The following is a 25,819-nucleotide window of genomic DNA, read 5'->3' on the forward strand; positions in this document are numbered from 1 at the left end:
AGTAGGCCATGGCATCTGCTGCTCCTCCTTCTCACCACCTCCATTACCTGGGCCAGAGCGAGAGGCGGGTGAACAAGCAGGTTGTGAGGAGGACGACGAGGAGCAAGTCCAGGGGGCTCTGGTCAGTGGGCCCCTGCTGGGGAGGGGGCCCTTGGCAGGGGCTCGACCAGGCCTACCCTTGACACTGGTCCTGATAAAGATACAAATGAAAAAAAAATGTAATTGTCCTACAATGCGCTATCAACAGTTCAAAAATCAAAATGTATCCCGGCTGCTGCAGTGTGTGTCTATGCACTTCATAGTGCCAAACCCAATTCAAATTGCTGGCGCTACTTTTACAGTCCTAAATGGCTTGGGATGCAAATAACTGAAGGAGCGTCTCCTCCCATACCATCCTGCCTGTTCATGAGAGCTCTGGATGAGGCCTTTCTCTGAGTACCATCAGTTGGTGAAGTCCATTATGGCTGTACAGAAGAGAAAGTCTTCCCTTCCCTAAGGAAGTTCAGCTGGTACTGACGTGACAATCTGTTCAGTGCTGGGTTAAAACATTGTTATTTGCCCAGGCTTTTAAAATTGGTTTTATTGCCTCTATCTGCATTTTTGGGGGCTTAATGGTTTTTTGCCTCTCAGTTTTCTCGTTATGCGAAGAATGACGTGATGTGTCGTTTTTAGGATATTGTATTTGTATTATTTCACGCCCCCATCAGGATGAAGGGAGGTTTAGAAATTCTTTCCTGCCTGCTCCTGGATTCAGCATGAGCTCCTTGAAAGCCTTCCGAAACCTTCTCCCCGCTTAGCTCTCCGCTATTGTATCCTGAAACTTCTTTGCTCCTCTCGCTCTACCACCAGCTGGGATGGCTACTTACACATCGCCAAAAAAGACGGCAAAAGGGGGCACAGATTTGCAAACAAATGCTTATGTATATGTATGTGGAAATAATTACTCTAACTTCAATAGAAACACAGTACATTTTACCATAGTGGACGACGTTGTCATCAGGTGACCTGTGCTCCTGCTCAGTCCGCTGTCCGTTTTCAACGTCCAGGCCCCTGCTCCCCCTTTTTCAGGGGGTCCTGCTCTTGAAACCAAACTTGGATTGGATAGCCCTTCAAATGGAGGATGGCTTCAAACAGGGGTCTCTTCTCTGTAAAGTAGGACATACGCCCACCCTACCACTTGGCCATCCAAGGGAGCAGTCCTATGTCCCCTAAACAGCATCTGGGGGACGTCGGGTATTTTGGATTCCTGGATCCAAGGCTGCAGACAGCGCTCTAGCCTTGCAGCCAGGAAACAGAGCTCCCCGCCCCCTCCCCTGCCCCCTTGCAGCCGGCGTGGAGAGAAACTCGCAAATGCGAGCTCATAGAGGGCTTAAAGGGGGCGTGTTGGTGGGAGGGGAGGGGAGGAGACTGGGGACGCAGGGATCTGAACTATCCCCAGCCATCTGCAGCCTCCTTCCCTCCCCCTCTGCTAGATGGGCTAAAATGCAGAGCGGAAGGCACAACGCACTGGATACACGTAAGCCTCCAAGTTTGGAGGCTTACGACTACCCAGGACGGATCCCATAGGACTGTGCCCCAAGGTTCTCTTCCTCCCTCACAAGGCCCTACCCTTTCTCCCTTGCTTCTCTATATGCTTGCAAATGCTTCCCAGAACATTTGTGTGATATCAGCAGCTAGGCAAATAGGGCTGGATCTTGGGGCTGAAATCCAGGGACTCGCAGCCCCAAGACCGTCCCAGATGACCTCCTGGAGAGCGGCAGATGATGGGGCAATGGCAAGCAGCCCCAGCGTCAGAACCTAAGGTTGGCATGGACATGCCAGGATATGCTGGGGGTGGCACCTGTTGCTGCAGCATCATTCCTTACTTATTTTTTAGAACCTTTCATAGATAAGGGACAGCTGGCCAGGCATGTACATGGTTACAGCTGCTCATTATATTATTTTATTTTAATCATATATTATCCTTTTCTGCAACAAAATGGTGCTTGTGCCAGGGAAAGCTGTTTAGCATCAGGGCAAGCAGAAGCGAACTCTGTTTTATTCCTGCGCTCATGACGGAACCATGATTTCAATGAGTTTAAAATGCAAAGCTTAACATACTCAAAGTATTTCTTTCTCTTTTTTTTAAGTCAAGTTTGGCAAACAGTGTGAGTTTTCTGCTTGTTTGCTTGTTGCTCTTAGGTACGGTACTACGTAAACAAACAAACAAAGCCTCTAGACCTTCTACTTGTGTCGACAAAAGAAAAGGGTGGCCATGTATGTATCGCCAAAGAAGACGAAATGCTTCACCCCAAAAGAGGACGGTGGATTCCTGCGTTGAGCAGGGGGTTGGACTCGATGGCCTTGTAGGCCCCTTCCAACCCTACTATTCTATGATTTGCATAAGATTTTCATATGCTAACTGATATGCATAGATTCACATTTAGAAATAATAATTACAATTTAAATAGAAATGCAGTACATCTCACCATAGTGTGGAGGTGACCTGTGTGTCTGCCTGTTCAGTCTGCTGGCCACTGTGGATGGTCAACAGTTCTTATGGTTAATTGTCTTTAAACCGGAATTAGACAGGACAGCCCTTCAAAGAGAGGACTGTCCTCTGTAAAAGGATACCCCACCTGGCGGCATTCCCCCCCAGTGGAGAGTAAGCATTTCCCCACCTTCCAGTGTTTGGCCCAGTGCATTCAAGGCCACTGGGATAAACAACCAGCTCCAGGCCCTTCGCTTTTACGTTTTACCCCGATTTAAATTGTAGTCATATTAAATCCCAGTAAATAACCTTAAACGTATCTGGCTACCTGTTCTGGCTTTTCTCAATGATGCCACTGCCCCTGCAGGTCCCCTCCACACTCAAAACCCCTGGCCACAGGCCTGCACGCCTTGGAGGGGAAAGCAATCACACAGCCAATGCTCAGCAGCCTGCAGCCACGTCCCTGCGCATCAACTCGCTTCTGGAAAACCGAAGGGGAGGGTGCAGCTCCACAATTCTGGCAGCTCTTTGGGGTTAAAATCCAGCTCTTTCACACACACATCCTCCAGTTGCTGCCATTGCTACTGTAAAGAGAACGTTAACAGGATAGTGGAAGCGGCTGGCCCCTTGCCTTTAAGAAGAAGTGGGGTGGGGGAGAAAGTACTCCCTTGACATCCGGTATGAGAAGATATAGGGGAGGCAGGGAGGGGCCCTCTGAAAGCTTCTCCTATTGACAGTTTGTTGTTCTCTTCATTAGCCTGGCTTGACAGAGATTTATGGGAGATTTTTGTGAAATAGCCGAGTTCCGAGGTCCAGCATCTTAACGCCACAGTGAGATTTATGGCACTTAGCGGTGCGAGAGTGCATTAGCGGAAGGGCAGCCTCCGCCCCTCCTCTTCCCGCCGCCACCTCTTTCTTCCTCTCTTTTTAATTTGATTGCAAAACAACTTTTAGAGGCAGGAAAATAAAATCCAAGGTAATGGGCTTAATTGTACTTCTGGACAAGGACGTCTGGGGAGTGACACTAGAGTGCCATGGATGGGAAGGAGAGGAAGACCGAATAGTGTGTATGTGTTCAAGCTACAAATGACAACCTACCAATGCTGGATTTACAAATAGGAGGAGGACAGAGGGAAAGTGACACAGTCCAGAGGAGAAGCTGTGTTAGTCCGTTACAGCAAGCGCCACACGCAGACACATGCACACACACAAAGAGCGTCTTGTTAAGGTGTCAGAAGTGTATCCTTTGTGTATCAGTCTTAGAGGGGGGTACATCTTTAGGGTGGCCACAGTCCACCACAAACTCACTGAACTGGGATAAAAGCTACTTCTCTGCTTTAAAATGGCCGCCGGGGTGGTGAATATAATGGCAGCCGTCCGTGACAGATAAAATGTATGGGTGGTGCTGGGTGGCATAACTCATGATAATGCTTAGCATGTATATAGTGCTCAGAGTGTTCAAAGCCCTGCATCATCCAGGACTGCTCCTGGGTATGTAGCCACCAGCCATCAGAAGTTATCAATGCTCACTTAAGCAAGCATCTTCTAGTGACCAAATGCCCACTGGGTAAACATCTTTAGGTGTACCAAAAGGCCATCTCTTATCTTTGCACAACCATAACCTTAATATCTATTCTTCCACCCTTTGTTTTTATAATATTTTACCCAGTTACGTGTGGTGGTTGTTTTTCTTTTAGTGTGAGTATACTTATCTGTCTACAATCCGGTTTTGTTTTTAAATGGTTCACCCTCGGGCTTCCCTGACCTCTCTCTCAGATCCTGCATGCTTTGCCATGGCAAACAACAACATGCAAACACTCAAGCTCATTCTATTTCCAGGTGTTAGCCAAACATCTGGATGAACACTCGCCTGCACAGATGTGCCCAACAGAAGCATTTCGCAAGAGCTATTTTTAGCCTCTTCAGTAGCAGCAAAAAGCATCCCCAGTTGTCAGGAGTATTGCTCTCCGTGGCATCAATCTTACCATGGATTTAAGTGAGTGCTGTCACTTCCTATTTAGGGGGAGATATACGCATATCCTCCTGGAGACGTAGAAATTGATTTTGTTCTCTTTCTTTTCTTTTTTTTAGTGCCGAGCTATTTTGCTGATTAGGAGTTTAATATTTCCCCCCCTCTTGTAGGCTGAATATCTTTTGGCTGTTCAAGGAAGAAGATCGCACAGCATTTGGCAAAGATGCTTTAATTGCAGGAACAATGCACTTAGCCTCTGCTCTGACTAGGGCCATGTTGAGGGCTCCATTGCGTGGGACCATTCCTATCAGGGACCATTCCTATATTCTGCTAGTTGTCCCCAGTCAATCACTGCTCTGACATGGTCCTGCTTTTGCTTTTAAAACCAGGAGGGAGGGAGCTAGCAGAAGGTGGGAACTATGGTTACAATCTGGAATAGTGTTAACACTTGGCACATAGCTCTGTGTGCCTTTGCAGGAAGGATCAAGGTGACAGTGGATGTGAAGTATGTCCAAGTCAACTTGTTCAAAACTCCTGTATCTGATTTTTTTTTAAAAAAAATATCTGGAAATTAACATTGTACAGAATTATGTTTGTTTGTTACTGTTTTGACAATTCTTCCTCCTCTTCCTCTTGTTTAGAGGTTCAGATCTCTGAAGGGCGAGGGATGCCTAGCCAAATTATAAAGGTTGCTGAATGCATTTTGAGTTGCAGCTATCCTGAAATAACAGCATCCCAGATCCTGGGCTGGTGTCAAGTCAAGGGTCGGCATGGTTGGGCACCTGCCGAGGGCCCACCCCGCAGCAGGGGCCCACTGACAAGAGCCCCCCAGACTTGCTCCTCCTCTTCACCGTTGCAACCTGCTTATTACCCTGCTTCTTGATCTGGCCCAGGCAACCGTGGTGGTGAGGAGGAGGAGCAGGAGATGCCCCTGCTGACTTGCTCACTGGCTGTCTGCCTGTCAAGCAAGCGAGTGGCGGCCATGACGAGAAAGAGGAGGGGAAGCAAGAGCAGCTGGTTACAGGGGTGGTGAGGAGGGGGACTCGGTGAAGGAGAGGGCCTGTTGAGGGTGTCTTGCCCAAGGACCCTCAGAAAGCTGGAGCCGGCACTGCCCAGATCCACTACGAGATTAAACTTTCTGAGTTTGTTTCTGTTTTAAAAAGAAAGCAGTTGAGGTTAATTGAGCAGCACAGCATTCACTAGTGGAGAAGTGTGTGTGCTGATGGGGGGTGGAGGGGTGGGTTTTAACCTTGAAAACCGTTAACAGTCTTGGGCAAAGTTATCCAAAAGCCCTTAACAGTTTTGGGCCAGGCCTGCATCCAGATGAACCTACCCCAGCCCAGAGATTGGCATCTGTGGCCCCGCTGTCTCAGAATCGCTGCTAATAAAGTTCAGGTTGGCAGGTACCCAGGGCATGGCCTTTTCAGTGGTGGTACCATGGCTGTGGAATTCCCTCCATGGGGAACTCTACTAAGTTCCTTCCCGTTCTGCTTCAAAGCAATCTGCGAAAATGTTTTTATTTTGCAGAAGAATTCTGGAGGGTTTTTCTGCTGGCTCTTGTACAAATTATTTATGCCAATGTGCCTCCTGTTTGTTTTGGCTGTGTTGTAACGTGTGTGTGTGTGTGTGTGTGATTGCTGTGTGGTTTGTTTGTTTTTTTAAAAAAACGTTTATTCCTTGTGGTTTTTGTTATGCAAAACCGTCTTGGGAAAAATTTCTTTTTTAAAGACGGAGGAGGTACAATGGACTAAAACAAGCAAAACTAATGTACATGTGATTTGGGAGCGATACAGTCTGGAAACCAACTCCTTTGAGGAATGGTTGAGAGAGCTGGGTATGTTTAGCCTGGGGAAGAGAAGATTAAGGGGAGACAGGAGAGTGGTTTTGGATAAACATTAGGAGAAACCTCCTAACATTAAGTACTGTTGAACAGTAGAACGTATTACCTTGGTATGTGGTGCGTTCTTTGTTGCTGGAGGTATTTAAGCAAAGGCTGGATGGTCTTATGTCGGGGTGCTGTGGCTGCACCTTGCAGTGCAGAGTCTGCATTGAGGAGGGGGCTGGAATAGATGATCTCTGAGGTCCCTTCCAACTCTATGATTCTATGATCCATTTTAGGGACTTAATCAAGGAAGCACCACCAGGGGGAGGAATGGTGGTGAATCCTTTCATCCCACGTTACACTCCCAATCAAAATCACACCTTAGCACCACCAAAGGTGCTACTCAGGAGTCAGACCATGGGCCCATCTAGTTCAGTACTGTCTCTATGCTGACAGGCAGTAGCTTTCCAGGGTTTCAGACCTAGCTGGAGATTATTATTATTTATTCAATTATGAATCGCCCTATAGCCAAAGCTCTCGGGGCAACATACATAATAAAAGCAAAAAAAAATACAACCAATGATAACAACTAATAATAAAACACATTAAAAAGTATTGTTTTAAAGCACCAACAAAAATTCAGCATTTAAAAGAGAAAAAAAACCAAAGCAAAGGAGATGATTTTAAAATGCAGCACTACACATATTAAAAATAAAGCAAGCAGCAGTTTAAAAGACTTGGGAGAATAAAAAGGTATTTGCCTGGCACTGAAAAGTCAAGAAAGCAAGCATCAGGCGGACCCCTCTAGGGAAGGCATTTCACAATTTGGGGGCCACCGCGGAAAAGGCCCGCTCACAAGCGGCCACCCAGCGAATCTCAGTGTGTGGTGGATGATGATCTCAGGGCACAGGCAGGAACGTATGGGAGGAGGAAGTCCTTTAGAGATGCTGAGGGTTGAACCTGGGATCTTCTGGATGTGTGCTCTACCACTGTGCTTCAGCCTGCCTTGCAGCAGTAGGGAAACATGCAGGCAGATAAGGGCACAGCTGGGTAAGCTCCAAATTTGAAGAAACAGATGAGCTGCTGCTCTATGGGGGAGCACCTCCAGTCCAAATGGACCAGATGTGTGGGCGGCCAGATGTGTGGTCCAGAGGGCTTCCTGCAGCAAAGTGTGCTGGCAATGGCAGCAGTGCGGTTTGGGGTGGTGGTGGTGGTAAGAACCCCTGCTTTTACCTTGGGTGTTGTTTGTGCTCTGAGTAGAGTACCTGGGAGCACTGGAAGCTACTAGGGATAAATGAATCTGTCCATTTCACTTTCTCTCAGTTCCTCATTTTCCCAATGTTAAATTTTGTTTGTCTCGAATCTAAAGAATTTCTCCAGTCTTCAGTTCGGTTTGTTCTAAACTTTGAGCATTAAAAAAAAAAGTCTGTATGAAAATTCACAAGCATTTTTATGCATGTTTCTCCAAATGCATGTGTTTTGGTGCAAAAATTGTATTTTTGCATAATGTACATATTCTCCCCCCCCATGCAATTTCCCAAATAAAATGCCTTTTTGAACTTTATTTTCCTTAATAGATGCATTTTTGCACACACTTTTTGATTGGAGGACTCCAGTGCAAAATTCGGAAAAGTGCAAAATCCAAAGGAGACCTGAGTTTCAGTTTGCAGAGTGGTTCAAATGTGCAAAATTCCTCCCCCATCCCTGCAGAATCTCTCCAGGCAGCTGCAAGCTTCCTCACATCCATCTATCATTCACCCAACACAGCCCGTTTTCGGTGGGGGAATACATTTTTGCAGCAGTTGCAAAGTGCTGTTTGGCCGTCACAGCAGAAAAGGTGCCTCTCCTAACGAAGAGGTGCCCTAGAGCACAACTGGGGTGGGTGGACACAGCCTGCACTGCAGCAGGCATAAGTTGCTCCATTGGGCAGTAGCTCAAGTTCCAAGCATTTCTGGTTTGACCAACACAGAGGCTTCGTACTGCCTGCTGATCAGAGGGGACGAAATGTTGTACATCTCTTAAGAATTCTTGCACATCTCTCCAGGCACAGAAAATTGGGTCTTCAGAGTAACCAGCAGCTGGCTCAGTAGGCTAAATCCTAGCCTCCTATTTCCCTGACACACTACCTGTATATTTCTCCCAGACCACGAGGACTAGATTCTTAGAATCTGCCCATTTTCTCTCAGACCATGAGGACTAGCGTCTTAGAAAACCAGATTCTTCTGAGAGCATTATTTCTGACCATAGGTTTCCCCAGGCAAGGCAGAGTTTCTGTGTCCAAGCCTGCTGCGCCTCCGCTCCATCCCTGCCCCCAATTTGCTGCTGTGTCTGCAGCAGTGGCGAGTGGGGGGAAGGGGTTGGTGGGTCGTTAGGGAGCCCACAGCTTCAGCGTTCGTTTGCGAGCTGCGAGATCACAGGTTAATGGACGGGAGGATAAATCCCAGTTGGTTCTTGTTTATCAACATACAAAAACACTGGCGACAGGTCCAGGACTTTAAGAGTGGGAATAAAATGGGATCACTCCGGGTCAGGCATAAATAAGGGACCCATTAACGTTGGCAGTGATGCTGCCGGGAGTGGGTGGCCTCGGGACGGGCCTTGTTTGTTTGCCTGACTCCTTCGTTTCCTTGCAATTTTCTTCTCCCGCTGGCTGGCTCCACTTCCAGGCGCCTGCCACCTCGGGCTTTGACTTTGCACCATCTCGGCTGAGCGAGGCCCGGCCACATTCACGGACAGGATACAAATGACAGAAGCGTGGTGGGAGGCCTGCAAAGAGCACCGCCGTCTCCAGGGGGTGCTGTGCTGCAGGTCAGAGTAGGCTTGGCCAGAGGGGTCGTCTGCAATCAGCGGCTGGGGGGGCCCTTGTTTCTCGGCCGTGTTGGGGTTGTCTCAGTGGCGTGTACTTGGGGTTGACTAGGAGGCTGTGCCAAAGGCTTTGTGGAAAAGGGGGGTCCTGAGGAAGGCCTTGAAGGAGGTGAGCGAAGTGGCATCAGGCAGGTGTTCTGGGAGGCTGTTCCAAGCATTTATTTATTACCCACCCATCTGGCCAGCTACCCGGCCACTCTAGGCGGCGTACAATACTAAGGCACGATAGTTTGAGGGAGCCAGAGATCTTTGGACAGCCGAGGGCAGAGGGAACTGTTAGCAACAGCAGCCATTCCAGCAGGTGGTATGGAGGGAGACGAGGGGGAGAGCAGGCTACTCCACCAGCTCTGCTGAAAGAATTAATTTCTCCCTCTTCCCTCCCCATTCCTTTTTCCTTGTGTGTCTTTTTTAACTGAAACCCTGTGGGCAGGGACCATCTTGTTTCATAGATTATATGTAAGCTGCCCTGGAAGCCTTTTTTGGCTGAGAAGCGGCATAAAAAGAATCATAGAATCATAGAATCTTAGGGTTGGAAGGGGCCTACAAGGCCATCAAGTCCAACCCCCTGCTCAATGCAGGAATCCAAGTCAGAGCATCCCCGACAGATGGCTGTCCAGCCTCGTCTTGAACGCCTCCAGTGTGGGAGAGCCCACTACCTCCCTAGGCAATTGGTTCCATTGTCGTATTGCTCTAACAGTCAGGAAGTTTTTCCTGATGTTCAGCCGGAATCTGGCTTCCTGTCACTTGAGCCCATTATTCCGTGTCCTGCACTCTGGGATGATCAAGAAGAGATCCTGGCCTTCCCTTCTGTGACAACCTTTGAAGTACTTGAATTCAAACAAATACATAAATAAATCCTAAGTGAGGGCCTTTTCCCTTTCTTGCTTCATTTTAAACCCACCCCACAGATCATTTCCAAACCTCGTCCTAATCATTTACCCGGTTGTTCTAAGTGGTGTTCATTCGAGGCTGGGAGATTTTTGTGCATTGTGAATTAACCCTGTTGCATTATTTTTTAAGATTACATTTTCATGGTGTTTCTTTTTATTTATATTATTGTGCTGATTATAGTTCATATTGATTTGGGCCTTTTTCCCCTGTTATATTAATCATGGATTTCTGTATTTGTGTGCATAAGTGGCTTCGAGACAGCTGTTGCAATGGGAAGCAGCCCAGAAATTTTCGTTGTCATCCACATGCTCTGAAAACCTTACTTCTAAAACAGAGCCCCACACCCCACCACATACTCACACACACACACAAACCTGTGCCAGGCTTGGTGGGTGAGGAGTTTGTTAACTATTCCAGGAGAGAATAGTTAGAAAAGGTATTGTAGAGTTGGAAAACATGCAGAGGAGGGCAACTAAAATGATCAGGGGGCTGGAGCAACTCCCCTATGAGGGAAGGTTACAAAGCTGGGATTGTTTAGCTTGGATAAAAGGCGCATAAGGGGAGTCATGGTAGAAGTATACAAAATTATGCATGGTGTGGAGAAAGTGGAGAGGGAGACACTTTTCTCCCCCTCTCATAACACTAGAACCCAGTGGGGGTCATCCCATGAAGTGGATTGGTGGGAGATTCAGGACAGATAAAAAGGATTTCTTCACACAGCGCAGTCAAACTATGGAATTCGCTACCACAAGATGTAGTGATGGCTACCAATTTTCATGGCTTTAAAAGACAAATTCCTGGAGGAGAAGTCTATCAATGGCTCCTAGTCCTGATGGCTCTATGTTACCTCCAGTATCAGAGGCAGTCTGCCTGTGTACACCAGTTGCTGGGGAACATGGGTGGGAGGGTGATGTTGCACTCAAGTCCTGCTTATGGGCTTCCCGTGAGCAGCTGGTTCGCCATTGTGTGAACAGAATGCTGGACTAGATGGACCCTTGGTCTGATCCAGCAGGGCTCTTCTCATGTTCTTAAGAGGGAGAGAGGCAAGCAAAAAAGACCTCAGGGCCTGCCCCAGCTGGACTCCCTGCCTCTCACCCACAGGGCCATCTACCTTCAACTGCCCTATGGGAAGAATTCCAGGAGAGAGAGGGAGACAGAGGAAGATAACACTAGACGCGTGCTTTGGTTCCAGCCGGACTCTCCTTGCTCCCAGGTCCATCTTCCACCAACTGACGATCTATTTATTTTTAAATTGTATTTACTTTTTACTTATTGTAAATATTGTTTATTGCAATGTGAGCCGCCTTTGTAGGGTTTGTATCCTGGAAGGCAGCATATGAAGAACTGCAGTAAATAGTGATATCATGATGAAATACCACAGTGGGGACCGGTACCCGAGTGCCCTTCTCCTTGCCATGGCTACAGTCCTAGAGCTCTGTGTGCAAGGGATCTGTGTTAAACAGCTGCTGTGGCCTCACCCCAAGAGACAGCTGCGTCTCACTGCCCGATTAGAGGATTCAGGAACCAGATCAGGAGCCATGTCAGCTCCTTAAAGAAAAAAAAAAAGAAAGAGATGTACAAGCTGCAGCAGTCTGGTGTGTCAGCTGACAGGGCATGTATCTGTCAACTTCCCGAGCGTGTGCGCGCAGCTGTGCATGCGTGCAAAACAATGCTGACCATAAACTGCAGCCAGGGAGGCTGGCCCGCAGCACAGGAAGCTGCAAACATCTCAGAGAGCCATGAGCTGTCACTGCCCCGCTTGCAGCTGGATCCTGGGAGCCGCTGGCCCGCCCAGGCACGGTGTCAAAAGCCAAGCGCAACCTGCTGCTTGCTCGGAGGACAGAGAATCTGGAAGCATTCACACAGGAGCCCCAGGGACCGCTCAGGCTTCTTACTTCTTATTCGGAGCACACAGTGCACTGAGACGTCCACTGTTTTGGAACAGAACATAATGTGCAGGGGAGCCCACTCATTCAGGATCAAACCCTGGACGGCCACAGGATTTTCTCATTGAACATTTGACAACGTCAGGCCAGGAGGCCGTCAATAAAGCGCCCTTGATTCCAGGTGAGAAAAGACTAGAGGGCATGGGCCTCTACATACACAGTCATCCCCTGCCTCTTCTGTAATGGCCAGTCTGCCTGCCTCTGTTTTATCTCTCTCTGCCCATCACTCTTTGAATGGCAGGGCCACCCTCCCTGCCTCCATAGCCCCAACCTTTAAACCACATCCCATTCACCTGGTGTGGCCACTTACGAATCACCCCCCAAAAGGCAATGCACCGCCACAAAAGAGGACAAAAGAAGCCACCGATCCGCATAAAATGTTCACATGCTAATTTATATGTATAGTTGCAAGTTTAAAAATTATTCTTATTATGTTTAATAGAAATACAGTATATCTCGCCATAGTGCTGAAGACCAGTGGCCTTGTGTGCCTAAGCTGTTCGGTCTGCAGCCCAGAGGCTACCTGTCGATGGGCAATTTCAAGGCCCAGCTCTAGCTTCTGATGGTTCATTATCCTTAAACCAGACTTGGACAGGGCAGCCCTTCAAACAGAGGACAACTTCAAATAGAAGACAGTCCTCTTGCAGCTCTCCGAACAGAGGACTGTCCTCTGTAACGAAGGACACATGGCCACCTTACTTGCCTCACCCAAGCTAAGCCCTGCCTGACAACCAAGGAGAGCAATAACAGGCTGTTTTGGATGACACTAGTTACTTGAATGGACGGCAGAGGATGAGATGGCTAGATAGCATCACGGATGCAATGAATATGAACTTGAGCACGCTCCGGGAGAGAGCGCAGGACAGGAAGGCCTGGCGTGCTATGGTCCATGGGGTCACGAAGAGTCGGACACGACTGAACGACTGAACAACAACAACAACAAGTTACTTGAATCTGTTTCCTTCCAGCTTTCAGCCCGGCTAGGGACTGAAACTGACCTTCGCTGGGAGATGGACAGAGGCACTGCAACCGTCTTGGTTCTCCTGGACCTCTCAGTGGCTTTTGACACCATCAGCCATGGGAACCTTCTGGACCATCTCTCCAGGATAAAACTTGGCATTATGGTCGCTCTGGTCCTTTCTGGTGGGGCGTTGCCAGAAGGTGGTGCGAGGAGACTTCTATTCCACTCATGCCCGTTGCCCTTTGGGTTGCCTCAGGGTACTGGCATGACACCCAGACTTTAAAGCATCTACATCAGGAGTGGAAAAGGCTGTGGGCCTCCAGACATTGCTGGACTTTTGGGGGCGGGAGGGGGCTGGTATATGATTTTATCTCCTGCGCTTCTTCCTATACATTATTTGTTCCGTTGTTTTGTTTTTAACATTTTTAATGGAAGCTGCTTTGTGAGGGCTGGCCTTAAAAAGAGGAGTTAAAATACAATAAAGAAACAACTAAATAACACACCAAGAGCTAAAGGTTGCCACAATATTCCTTCCAAATTGTTATTTCATTTTGTCCGGACAGGTGATGGTAAAAGACCTTTCTCTGCCTGCGACCCTGGAGACCACGACTGGCGTCAAGGCTAGGCCTAGTCGGGCACCTGACAAGGACCCACACTCCAGCAGGGGTCCACTGAAAAGAGCCCCCTGGAGTTGCTCTCCTCTTCACCTTTGCAACCGGCTTGTTCATTGGCCTCTTGTTCTGGCCCAGACAACGTTGGTGCTGAGAAGGAGGAGCAGGAGATGCCGCGGCCTCCATGCTCCCTGGCTCTCTGCCTGCCAAGCACGCAAGTGGGAGCCATGATGAGGAAGAGGAGCAAAAGCAGCTGGTGACAATGGGGGTGAGAGACTCACTAAGGGCGAGGGCCCGTTGCAGGGGTCTTGCCCAAGGGCCCCCAAAACCTGGAGCCAGTGCTGCCGCTGACGGTCAGAGCAGACAATACTGGGCTAGATGGATAAAGAGTTGGACCAGGTCTAAGGCAGCTTGTTGTGTTCCTGAAGTGCAGTGGAGGCTGGGGGCGCCGATTTCAGTGGGGCGGTGCACCCATCCTGGGTTTCCGTCAGAACCAGCCAGAACTCCAAAAGGTCTATCTCAAGTGCTGAACCCCATCCCCCAAATAGGTTCAGCACCCTGGATAGCTCCTCTGGCATCCTGGCTGGTTCTGCTGGAAACCGAGAATGGGTTCACAGCCCCACGGAAGTCGGCACCCCCAGTCTCCACCGCCTAGGTGCTATGTTCAAGCTGGATACTGGTAGCACTTCCCCACTAGCCCTTAGCTGAGATGGCTTTTTTTTAAAGGGGGGGTGGGGAAGGAGAGAAACACAGGCCTTTCGATTGCCATTTGGCATGACGACAACACGGAGCCGAGGCAGTAAGTATAGCTTTGAGTAACAGATAGCGGGGACAAGCAATAGGGCATGGTGTGCGGAAACTGGGCCCTCCAGATGTTGTTTGACTTCAGCTCCCATCAGCCCCAGCCAGTCAGGGATGATGGGGCTTATAGTCCAACGACATCTGGAGGTCTGCAGGTGGGGCGAGGACATCACTGTCTGCCCCTGCTGGAGAGCTCCCGGAGGCAACTGCCTGAACACAGCTGGAAACCCGGGTGCTGGCCGAGAGGTGTGCTTCCTATCCAGCCAGGCATTTTCTTGTGTTCTTTACGGCCACAGGACAAGCCATGAAGGAGTCAGCAAGTGCCTGCTCCCCCCCCCGCCCCCGCTGCCACATCCCGGGTCTCCCCCTCCCTCCCAAACCAGCGGAGATATTAATTTGAAAGCCGTGAAGAAAAAGGTATCAATTAGGAGACTCACCTCCGCCTCCTCCCAGCAGGGAACTGTTAGCTACAAAGAAAACACAGAGAAAAAGATGATGTTATTAAATTGCTGCCTGTTTTGGGAGCCATTTCAGTTCATTCACAAAAAAACAAAAATCCTCACTGCCGCACAATTTGCAACCCAAGGGCAGAGAGCGTTCCCTATGGGTTATGGGATGGCTTCCCCCCACCCCATCCCCCTCCTCCCTGCCTCTGCTTTGCACCACGTCCATCACCAGTGGAACATGGGTACTGAAAAAAAAAGCAGCCCATTTCCCCTCTCTGTCCAACCCAGCCTCCATTTTCCTCCCCTCCCTCTCTTATCTCCTGTGTGTTGGATTTTAGACTGGGAGCAAGGACCTGTCCTCTTGTCCTTCATAAAGCGCCATACACATTTGACGGATTTCTATATGTTAGGGGTCATCCGAGTTGAGTGGCTGATGTGCGTAACAACCAGCCGTTCTGCACATTCGCCACGCCTCATGGAGAATGTGACCACAATCTGTCTATGAAGAGGGAAGTCTGCACATTTCCAAGTCAATATCGATTCTCTCCAACAGGCCTTTGGGAATGTACATGTCTTGACAGTGTTTTGGACTGGATCACTGCCTGGAGTATGTTCAAATCAGTCAATCAATAAAAGCTAGCGGGCATCACCACATGGTGTGGACGTGAGTTCCACACCCTGCACCCCATCTTAATCTCAATTCTGAATCTAATCCATCGAGAGTCCTAGGGGCTGAAAGGGACTGCAAAAGCTGGGAAACCACCAGTTGATCGCAGGTCGGGGGGAAAGGCAGTGGGGCCAGAAGGAGGGGGTGGGGCTGTCTGGGAGTCCCAGAGGACCAGATTAGAAACCTAGGCAAGCCGGATTTGGCTCCCGGGCCTGAGTTTCTGCACCCCTGATGTAGGTAAAGCCATCCTTAGGCTTTGAAAGAGCTTGCAGACAGAGCTTCCATCATTCATCTCCCCCTGGCCCTCCCCTTCCCAGTTACAGCTGGACAGAAATGCAATTCCAGACTTCATTCATGCCCTAGCAGTTTGCTGAGAGTTTAGCACCTGTTACCGGGAGGTTACCTTGGCAACGGGAGCATCGCATACGCTTGCTGTCACCTCGGAAACACCCACTACGGAATCAGTCCCATATGCCCTGGGAAAGTGGCCAGGAGCTCCACATTAGCATGGCTTAAGCTGGGAGAAGCGAGGTGGGGAACAGGGGAGCGTGTGTGTGCGGCGAAACGCATGAAAGCTTCCCATCAGTCTGCACAGATTTGGGGGGGGGGGTGCAGGCACGCATGTGCATAAACAGACAACAGGCAGCATCCGGTGTGGGGCTCAGGATGACTGGAAAGAAGCACATCAAGGGAATTCAAATGTATGCGAAGTTGCTTATCAGGCCTCGCAGAATTTGCCTTTTTGTGACACAGAAGGAACAAAGGAAATTGCCTTAGACCCCGTCACGCTCTTTGTTCACTAAAGCCAACAGTGTTGACACCAGGCGTGGGGGCCCTCAGGCCTGCGGGGCAAATCTGGCCTTCCTGGGGTCCCAATCCAGCCCCCTGGGCTTCCCTGGATGGCCATGACACCTTCCTCTAGCCATAATCCCTTTCCCCGGATGGCCCACTGTTTGCCGATGTTTTGGCTTTTGCGCAGTTCCCTGCCGCCTCGCCATTCTAAAGGGCTGAAATACCTCTTCTAAGGCTTCATTACTGGCTTGAACAGTTTTACACTGAAATATGCTGGCGGTTTTGTGTGTGTCCAACCCCACCTCCTTTTGCCTAGCCCACCACTGGAATGCACCCACCCCGAGAGCTTCTCCATCCCACCTGGGGGATGCTGGGAGTTGTAGTCGAACACATCTGGAGGGTGCCAGGTTGGGGAAGGCTGCTCCAGAGTCTCAGGCAGAGAGAGGTTCTTTTCCTTTAAAAAGGAGATGGGGATCCTTAAACACACACACACACGCACCCCTGGAGGTGCTGGGGGAATTAAATCTAGATCCCTCTGCATGCCAAGCAAGTGCTCTGAAACTGAGCTATGGGTTTCTCAAGACCTCCTCAGAAGATCCTCCACAAGAAGATGAGGCCTGCTGAACAGGCTTTTTCGAAAAGACAGCTCACACTATCCCTGTTTAACAGAGGCTGCTCTTTTGACCTGGTATCTTTCCCTTGTGAATTACTGCCCTGATTATGGCCTTTTGGGGGTGGGGGGAGAAATATCTCGACAAAATTTTGTTATGAGTGAGCAGCTGGCGTTGTCACCCTTCAGGGTTCAGCTGCTCCCCTCCCCGCAGAAGTTAAATTTCTCAGTGGAGGAATGGATGCATCTCACGTCTTAGCGCACATGCGTGTCAATGCAAGAGCATGGATGCTAAGGCACACCTTGCTGTTTCACCAGCTGCTGGGGCTTCTTTCGCAGCTCTTGATAAACAGACTGTAAGGGAATTTTATGTCGTACAAATATATTCACTTTAAGGAAAGGAATTAATTCCCAGAGGGTTGGCCGCATTAGTCTGTTGTAGCAGAAAGAAATAAGAACCTTGTGGCACCTTTTAAGATGAACAAATTCATTGTGGCAGAAGCTTTTGTGGACTACAGTCCACTTTCCCAGATGCAAATCCTCTCAGCTTCTAAATCAGAGCAGGCCAGGCTACAATGGAATGAAAGGAGACAGCAAACGGCATGACAGTGTGAAGGGAAAGGGCTTAAGTAAAAACACAAGAGCCCTGCTGGATCAGACCAAGGGTCCATCTAGTCCAGCATTCTGTTCTGTTCTGTTCACACAGGGGCCAGCCCACTGTTTGTGGGAAGCCCACAAGTAAGGCATGAGCGCCCTCCCACCCATGATCTCCAGGGGCTAGTGTACAGAGGCAGACTGCCTCTAATTCTGAAGGTAATACATAGCCATCATGACTAGTAGGCATCGATTGCCTAATCCTCCATGAATGTGTCTAATACTCTCTTAAAGTTGGTAGCAATTGTTGGTATGATTATCTTCTGTAAAAAGTTCAGGGGTCTGACTTGCCCACCCACCATAAAGGTTCCACTGGCATATGTGCGGCTGCAATGTAATGCCGGGTGTGTTCTAGGGTGTGTTTTCCATTCCTGAAGAGAGGGGAAGTCATTTGTGAGCCTTCCTTGCTTCTGACCAAACAGGTTGCACAGGTTTAAAAATAAATCCCAAAACCTGCGCAACCTGTTTGACCACAGGGAACAATGGGAAGGATGCATTCACTCTGAGTGGTGATTCCCCTCTCAAGCCACCTTCATCTTTAAGAAAGGAAGGAAGGAAGGAAGGAAGATCTGAGTGTACACTATAGAAAATGCCCCAGAATCTTCTGGAATACTGTGTCCAGTTCTGGGCAACACATTTTAAGAAGGCCATAGACAAGCTAGAGCATGTACAGAGAAAGGCAATCAGGATGGTGAGGGATTTGGAAACCAAGTCCTGTGAGGAACGGTTGAAAGAGCTGGATATGTTTAGCCTGCAGAGATTATTCAGGGGAGACATGATAGCGGCCTTCAAACAACTGAAGGGCTGTCATACAGAAGATGGGGACAGAATTGTTCTTTGTTGCTCCAGAGGGCAGGACTACAACCAAGGGTTGGAAGCTGTAGAGAAGTTGATTTCAGCTAGATGTTGGGAGAAACGGTAAGAGCTGTTTTATAATGGAACGGATGTTTTGGGAGGTGGTGGGCTTTCCTTTGCTGGATGTATTTAAGCAGTGGCTGCATGGCCATCTGTCACAGGGGTGCTGTAGTTGCAAGACTGAGCAGGGGGTTGGACTAGATGCACTCCAACCTTCCTTTGCAGCTCTAAATTTCTATTATACTACAGCACAGAGAGGATCTGTGGGGGGGTTCCTCAGCAGACATGTCAACATGGAAAGGTTTCCTCGAAGGTAGACATTTTGAACACATAACATTCAAAAACATCTGGACGAGCAAGTATTACCACGTTGTTAATTATTTTTAAAACATATATGCCACATTTTCCAGCCTGCACTCAGAGCAGCTTGTAACAGGGGGTGGCAGGGGCGGGGGGGAATAAAATAAAACTACACTCATAAAATCAATATGCGAATTGCATATTGATTTCATGGCATAGCATAAAAGTTACATTCTCTTTGCCAAGGGAATTTACATTCCTCGTGCTCATCGTTTGGCTAAGGCGGCCTCTGTCCCGGTCTGTGGTTCCTTTAGGCTTGCAGGGGAAGCTGGTAGCATCTGATGGCAGGAAGGAAACAGGACCTTGGATAGCTCCAAATGGGTCCTGAGGGCTGAAACTCTCTCCTGCTACAACAATAGAAGAATGTTGTCTCAGCAGGGAGCTAAAGCCAGTTGAAGCTTTATGTAAGCTGACAAGACCTGTAGTGTGCTTAGCTCCACCTTTCTTGGAGGAGCTGACTGGTCTGTTAAAGGGCCTTTGCCTGATTTTGCAGCCTGAAATTTCTGTGAGGCTGGGGAGATTAAGGTTCTGCCGAGGACTCGTACTGTGAGCCAGAGGACAATGTCAAGGCTGCATCCTCTGGCCTGGAGAGTGCCCTGAATAAAGCACTGGCTGTCCTACCACTGAGGAAGTAACCAGTGCTTTACCTGCATTAGAATCCTCTGCTGCACACTGGAAAGTCTGAGGGCTGGGGGTCATAACACCCTTAAACGATGCCTTCAGTGTGTGACCCATCATGGGTCTAGCTCTCTGAGGCAGAACATCCACATGACCCAATGGTTCTCTCAAATGCAAATGCTTTTTATGGGGAGCCTGTTTACACACTCAACCATCCTACATCAAGGGATGAAAAAAACATGTGGACATTTGAGGCCGACACCAAGAGCTGGCATTGTCAGGCACTTGCCGAGGCCCAGAGCCAGGAGAGGGCTTGTGACAACCCATGGAGCACCCACCCTACCCTGCTGACTCTCCCCCTTGCTGGGGCTGACTTTGAGCTAGCAGCAACAGGAGAAAGGGGAAGGAGTTGCAGCCTCCACTCACCTCATTTTCTTGGTGGCAGGCAGCGACAACAGCAGAAAAGAAGTGAGTCCATTCAGAAAGCGGAGCCCACTGAGGGCATCTTGCCCAAGGGCCCTCCAAAACCTGGAGCTGGCCTTGAGGCTCACCCAGAATGAGTTCCGGGTCTGGCCAATCAGGGAGCCTGTTTCAGCCTTTACAATACCCGCAGCATTGGCATAACTTCTGCAACTTTGGGGAAGGACTACTGCACAGTGGGAGATAACATGCTTTGGATGCAGAAGGCCCTGATTTCAAACCCTGGCATCTCCAGGTAGGGCTGGGAAAGACTCCATCTGATATCCCAGAGTGCCTTGCCAATCAGCAGAGACTGTACCGAGCAAGATGGACTAGTGGTCAAACTCAGTATGAGGAAGTTTCCTATGTTTTGAAGCAGGGGGTGCAGAAGCTCTTTCAGCCCGAGGATCATATTCCATTTTGGAGAAGCTCTCGGGGGGGGGCTGCATTCCAGTGGTGGGCGGGGCCAAGGGCAAAAGAGGCGGAGCCAAAGGCAACAGAGCAGGGCCAGAATCACAAAAATGAAGTAATACCCCTGTCAGGGTGGATACTGAGCCCATAGAATCCCAGAGTAGTTCTGATTCTGAGGAAGAGCAGCCGCTCCTGGGAGAGGAGCGCGCTCATCCTTCCCAGGGCCAACAGCTGGCAGGGATTCCTCCCACCGGCTTTCCTAGCATAGATAGCAGTCCCGGGAGTGAGAGAGCGCGGGAAGCAGATTTGCTGGATGCACGACACCGACGCAGGGAGCGGCGCTAAATGGAGGGTGCGGAAAGGAGGCGTAGTGCCCGGTTGGTGCGCAAACAATGGTTGTGCCCAGAGGATCCAAGGGAAAAGGGGAGGGACTCTCCCTAGCCCATAAGTTCAGGGTCTGCCAGTGATTCCCTTTCAAATGGGGACCAACTGTTCCAACATAGGGCATAGGTACTCTGCTGCTCATATCTAGTTGCTAACAGTAGAGTCGTTAAGTTGTAAAAGAGGAATAAAGCTTTGAAAAGAATCCCTTTGTCTGTGTCTGGACTTGGCTACTGGATTAGACTGAGAGAGCCCTCCAAGGAGCCCTTGACAACCCCCAACGCCAGCATGTAGCTTAAATCTCTTCCTGCCAGTAACTAAACCTTGGAAGAGGCATTTCAACCTTTTAGAATGGGGGAAAGCTGCAGAAAAGCTGGGAAACCACTGAACCATCAGTGGTTGAGGGAAAGGGGTGGTGCTCCTTGCCCCCGAGGGAAGGGGGCATGGCATTCTAGGGAAGCCAGGAGGGCCGGACTGGGGCCCCTGGAGGTCATGATTGGGCCCCTGGGGCTGGGGTTCTGCACCCCTGTTCCAGAGTAAGACAATCCCCTCTGCAATGGAATTTGCGGTCAACATTTAGAGAAGGAGGAAGAGGGAGCCTCGAGTAAGAAGTACTGAATACAAAAAAAAAAACAGTGATGCATGCTTATGCTTTGCTTAAGCTAGGCTGATTTCTGGCAGGAAGGCAATGATCAATTTGATATTTACGCACAAGGAAAATATTGCAGAGCTGCTGCTTGGGGGGGTGGGGGGCAGGGGAGAAAGAGATTCCTGCTTTAGCCCCACAAATGGAGTTGTCAGAATCTCAGCCTGCCTGTCAGCACCACACAAGAGGCCTCAGCAACCATCTCCACCCCCCTTGCTGGCCCCCTCCCTTTGCAAGGCACACACACTGCCCACCCGTGCTGCCTCTCCCTGGGTCAGCATCTGACCCCTCCGTCAGACATCCAGACAGCCCATCTCTCCACGGACGCCTACACTTTCACCAGCTCCTGTCAATCAACCCAGCAAACGTTTAATCCACCGGCTCCCAGAGTGAGCCGGATCGAGCCGCAAAGCTAATTGAGGTTGTCAGTCTTTCCCCAGCTAGACGGTGTCCAGGTGGACGGCAGCCCAGGGAAGAAGTAAAAAAACCTCCCTGCTTTTCGACGGGCTTCTTCCGGAGGGCAACCCGGGTCCCTTTTTGCCACATTTCGTTTAGAAGAAGATCATGTGAAAAATAAATAAGAGAATTTCTCTCATGAGGACTGTTTCCCCACCTACTCAGCCACATTTCGCATGACATGAAGATTTGGCTGACACATTTCTTGCTGGCATCCAGATGCAGCCTCAAATGCAGTCGCTTTAACTCATCAGGCCTGGAAATCAGAGATGGCCCAACCAGGCCTGGGTCCGGGGTTAAAGGCCCCCCTCAGGTTTACCTGACAGTAGCAGCAGCCCCTCAAAGATGACTGAGAGCTGCCATTTTAATTTCCCACAATGCCTCAGAGTGCCTAATGTCGGGTGGCCACTTATGAATGACCGAAAAGGGGCAGTGATTTGCACGCTATTTGCATATGCCAATTTAGAAATAATTATTATAATTTAAATAGAAATATAGTACATCTCTCCATACTGTGGAAGGCTGTGACCAGGGGACCTGGTCTGCTCAGTCTCCTGTTCATGGGCAACAGTGGATGGGCAACAGTTCTTAGGGTTCTTTATCTTTAAACCAGAATTGGACGGGACAGCCTTCAAATAGAGGTCTTCCATCAGGGGTTCATGAGTCCCTGGCTCTACAGGGAAGAGTGGTTTCTTTTCCTGGTGGCAGATGGGTTCCTGGCTTTGCGGGGTGCCACATTATCTGCATCCTCACTGTTATCTCCAATCTGGGATCAGAGATAACAGTGGCAATTCTCTCTGGGAACCCCAGAAGGCTCTGCAGCCTGGATTAGGGAATCCAGCAGGCTGGATTAGGCCTACAGGCCAGGGGTTCTGCATCCCCGAATGAATGGGATAGAGACTTCTGAAAGAAAGACTGACACAGAGAGAAAGATGAAAATTCAGGGCAGAAGCCTAAAATGTCCCTGTGCATCACAGACAAATTGCCTCTCTAGATCAGACAAAAGAATTTGTAGCCAGCAGAGAATTCTAATCCGGAACAGGCTAGCCTAATGCCCTGAGAACCTCAGAAGGAGGTGGTAGCCAGTATGTTAGGTGGCTTAAGGGGGACAGAAGAGGAGAGGCTGTGATGGCTACATGGATCCTCCATGTGCAGAGCCAGTCTATCCCTGTATACCAGTTGCTGCAGGACAAACACCAGGCAGAGGGTTTGTCTTCATGTGTTCCTTGCAGGCTTCCCAGAAGCATTTGGCTGGCCACTGATGGTGGGAAGGAGGATGCCAGACTAGATGTATTCTCCTTGGTTTGATCCAGCAAGGCATGAAGTTTATGGCCGTTCCTTGTTGCTAATCTCTAGCTGGCATCTGGTCCTGAGAGGTAGGCTGCTTCCAGGCAAGGAAGCTTCCACTCAACTATCAGGGAAATGTCAACAGACCCCTTCTCCTTCTCCCCTTCCTCCTCCTCCCCATCCCCCCTCCTCCCTTTCCTCCTCTTCCACAAATCCCTTTCAAAAGCCATCTAAGCTTGTGGCAGTCAGTTCCATCTATAATACCTTATTATTTTTATATGATTCACTCTGAACTGGATTAGAGGTTTCAAACAAGCTAAGATTTAAAGTTTATTTTTTTTTACCCCTACAGATATTGTACTGGTGTATGGTCAGCCTTCCCTAACCTGGTGCATTCCAGGTGTGTTCAACTACAATTCCCATCAACCCTCAGCCAGCATGGCCAAGGTGGATCTAAAGTTACCTACCTCCACTATACTTTTTTAATCATATCTATCAGCCTCCTCCAACCTGGAGCCCACGAGATGTGTTGCATTGCAACTCCCATCATTCCCAGCCAGCTGGGAATGGGGTTGCAGTGCAACACATCTGGAGGGCCCCAGGTTGGGCTAAGGCTGGTGTTTGCAAACAAATGTCTGCATGTGAAATTGCCAGGGCACACATGTTGAACTGTATATTTATAATAAGCAGGGACACATATGGATGGATGGATGGATGGATGGATGTGTGTGTGTGTGTGATTGAGAGAGACTGAGAGACAGGGAGCGCCCATGGGTATACACCGAGCCAAAGCAAGCCACGTGTGAGCTGGCCTGCTCGATGTCTGCCCCGATCAAGGAAGCCACCTGGGACAAACTGAAAAGAGCTCCACAGAAATACAGGGAGAGTAAATGGGATTGGACAGGCAGAACGGCAGCAGGACCATGCGCAGGGCTCCTGGGAAGGAAGGCTACACAGATAGACAGATTAAATAGATAGTGAGAGATGGGGCTGACGGGAGAGGGAGGGAGGGAGGGAGACAGGAGTGTACAGGGAGGAGCAAGGGCCAGATGGATGGATGGACCCAGGTAAAAATAGTACTGTATGTCACTGTTCCACACAAGCACAGAACTGGCTGCAGTACTCAGCTGCCTGGAAATCTCAGCTCCCGTTCTTTTCTTCTTCGTCATCTTCTTTTTACAAAAGCAAGCTTCTAGCCCTTATTATTAGAATCATAGAATCACTAAGTTGGAAGTACCCTTAGATGTCATCTAGTCCACCCCTTTCACAATGGGGTAGGCAACCTAGTGCCCTCTAGACATTTTGTACTACAACTCCAATAAGCCCCAACCAGCATGGCCAGGGATTGTGGGGGTTGTAGCCCAAACCAGCTGGAGGGTACCAGTTGCTTACCTCTTATACCCTTAGGAAGTTTCTCCAAATGTTTAGCTGAAATCTGCTTCCCAGCCATTTCCACAAATTGGTTCTAGGTTCTGCCCTCTGCAGCAACAGAGAATGGGTCTGCTCTGTATTTGGCATGACAGCTGTTTTGATATTTGCAGACGGCTAGCATACCTCCAGAAAACTCACTGGAAAAGACCCTGATGCTGGGAAAGATTGAAGGCAAACGGAGAAGGGGGTGGCAAATGAACCAAATGAATTTCTCAACCATCCTTAGGCTGAAAAACAAACAAACCCAGAGCTCTTTGCTCTTCTTTGTGAGTAGCAAGTTGAGGAAATCATCATGCCGATATAACAACAGCACAAAGTGAGCAAAAACTAAGAACGCTGTGATTTTTTTTTCTGCATTAATTTGCATAATATATGCAAATCACATGATTTGTCACTGCAATTTTTAGGTTCTTTGTGCAAAGGAGAAAACTGCAATGAATGTACAGGATGAATAGACTATCCTTACAGGAAGATGATGTTTGTACAGAGCTATCAGTGTTCAGGGTGCTTTATAGAATGACACACAAGCCCCAAGCATACGGATATAAAGTTTGACCATCTAAAGGCAGCAAGGGGTGGTAGTGGGGTGATGGAGACGAAAGTAAACAGGGGAAGAATACACATTTCTTTCAGCTACACATACTGAGGCTTCATGACATGGCCATACTGGGTGGGGACAATGACAGCTATAGTCCAGCACATCTGGAGGGGACCAGGTTGGGAAAGGCTACGGGTTGGGATGAGAATGAAGATAAACACACAGGCAGTGGAGGCTGGTGCCTCCGATGTCAGGGGGCACTGAATCTGCTCTGGGTTTCAGTCAGAAGCAAGGATAGCTTCACACCTTGGGTAGCTCCTTTAGAGTTCTGACTGGTTCTGACTCAAACCCGGAGCGGATTCACCACCCCACTGACATTTTAGCCACCAGCCTCCACTGCAGGCGGAGAAGAAACATTGATACAGGTAACACTTTTAGACAGGACACCCCCCCCAAAAAAAAAAAAACCCTTCCTGTGTAGACAGATATAAGGAGGACTCCATTTGGAAGCTGGTGCTTCTGGGCTTGCAATGGTGGTGAGCCTTGGAGAATTTTATTCTATGGGTAATGTTTGCATAAGCTGTTTTTTCCCTGGATTTCTAGCCCAGGAAACTTCATGCAACTGAAGCAGTCTGCATCCTGGGACAGGTCTCTGATTAGTGTCTGGGCTTTTTGTCTGGGACAAACCAGTAGCTCATTAAAGAAGCACTAAGCATCTCCTACAAATGTTCCTTTTGATGTCTGGACAGAACATTCACTTTGACCTAGTAGCAACAGGTGTTTCCCAGGTGAGGAGAGGCTGAGGCAGTTATTTTTGCATCCTCTGGTCCCTGCACCTCCCGCAGGAGGGGAGCAAAACTGTTGCTCCT

At 49.1% G+C, this 25,819-nt stretch overlaps 1 protein-coding gene across 1 annotated transcript in view; it reads right to left on the reverse strand.

Moving 5' to 3' along the window:
* MACROD1 (mono-ADP ribosylhydrolase 1) overlaps positions 1 to 25,819 on the reverse strand; it is a 350,485-nt gene that overhangs the window by 82,931 nt on the left and 241,735 nt on the right. The window contains exon 4 of the mRNA XM_084824853.1: positions 14,777 to 14,806. Coding sequence (XP_084680979.1) covers positions 14,777 to 14,806 — 30 coding nt within the window. The remainder of the gene's footprint in view (positions 1 to 14,776; positions 14,807 to 25,819) is intronic.

This window comes from Heloderma suspectum, chromosome 17, assembly GCF_057233095.1.
Source record: "Heloderma suspectum isolate Gila_16-S chromosome 17, 16-S_ref, whole genome shotgun sequence".
In the NCBI taxonomy this organism is placed as follows: Eukaryota; Metazoa; Chordata; class Lepidosauria; order Squamata; family Helodermatidae; genus Heloderma; species Heloderma suspectum.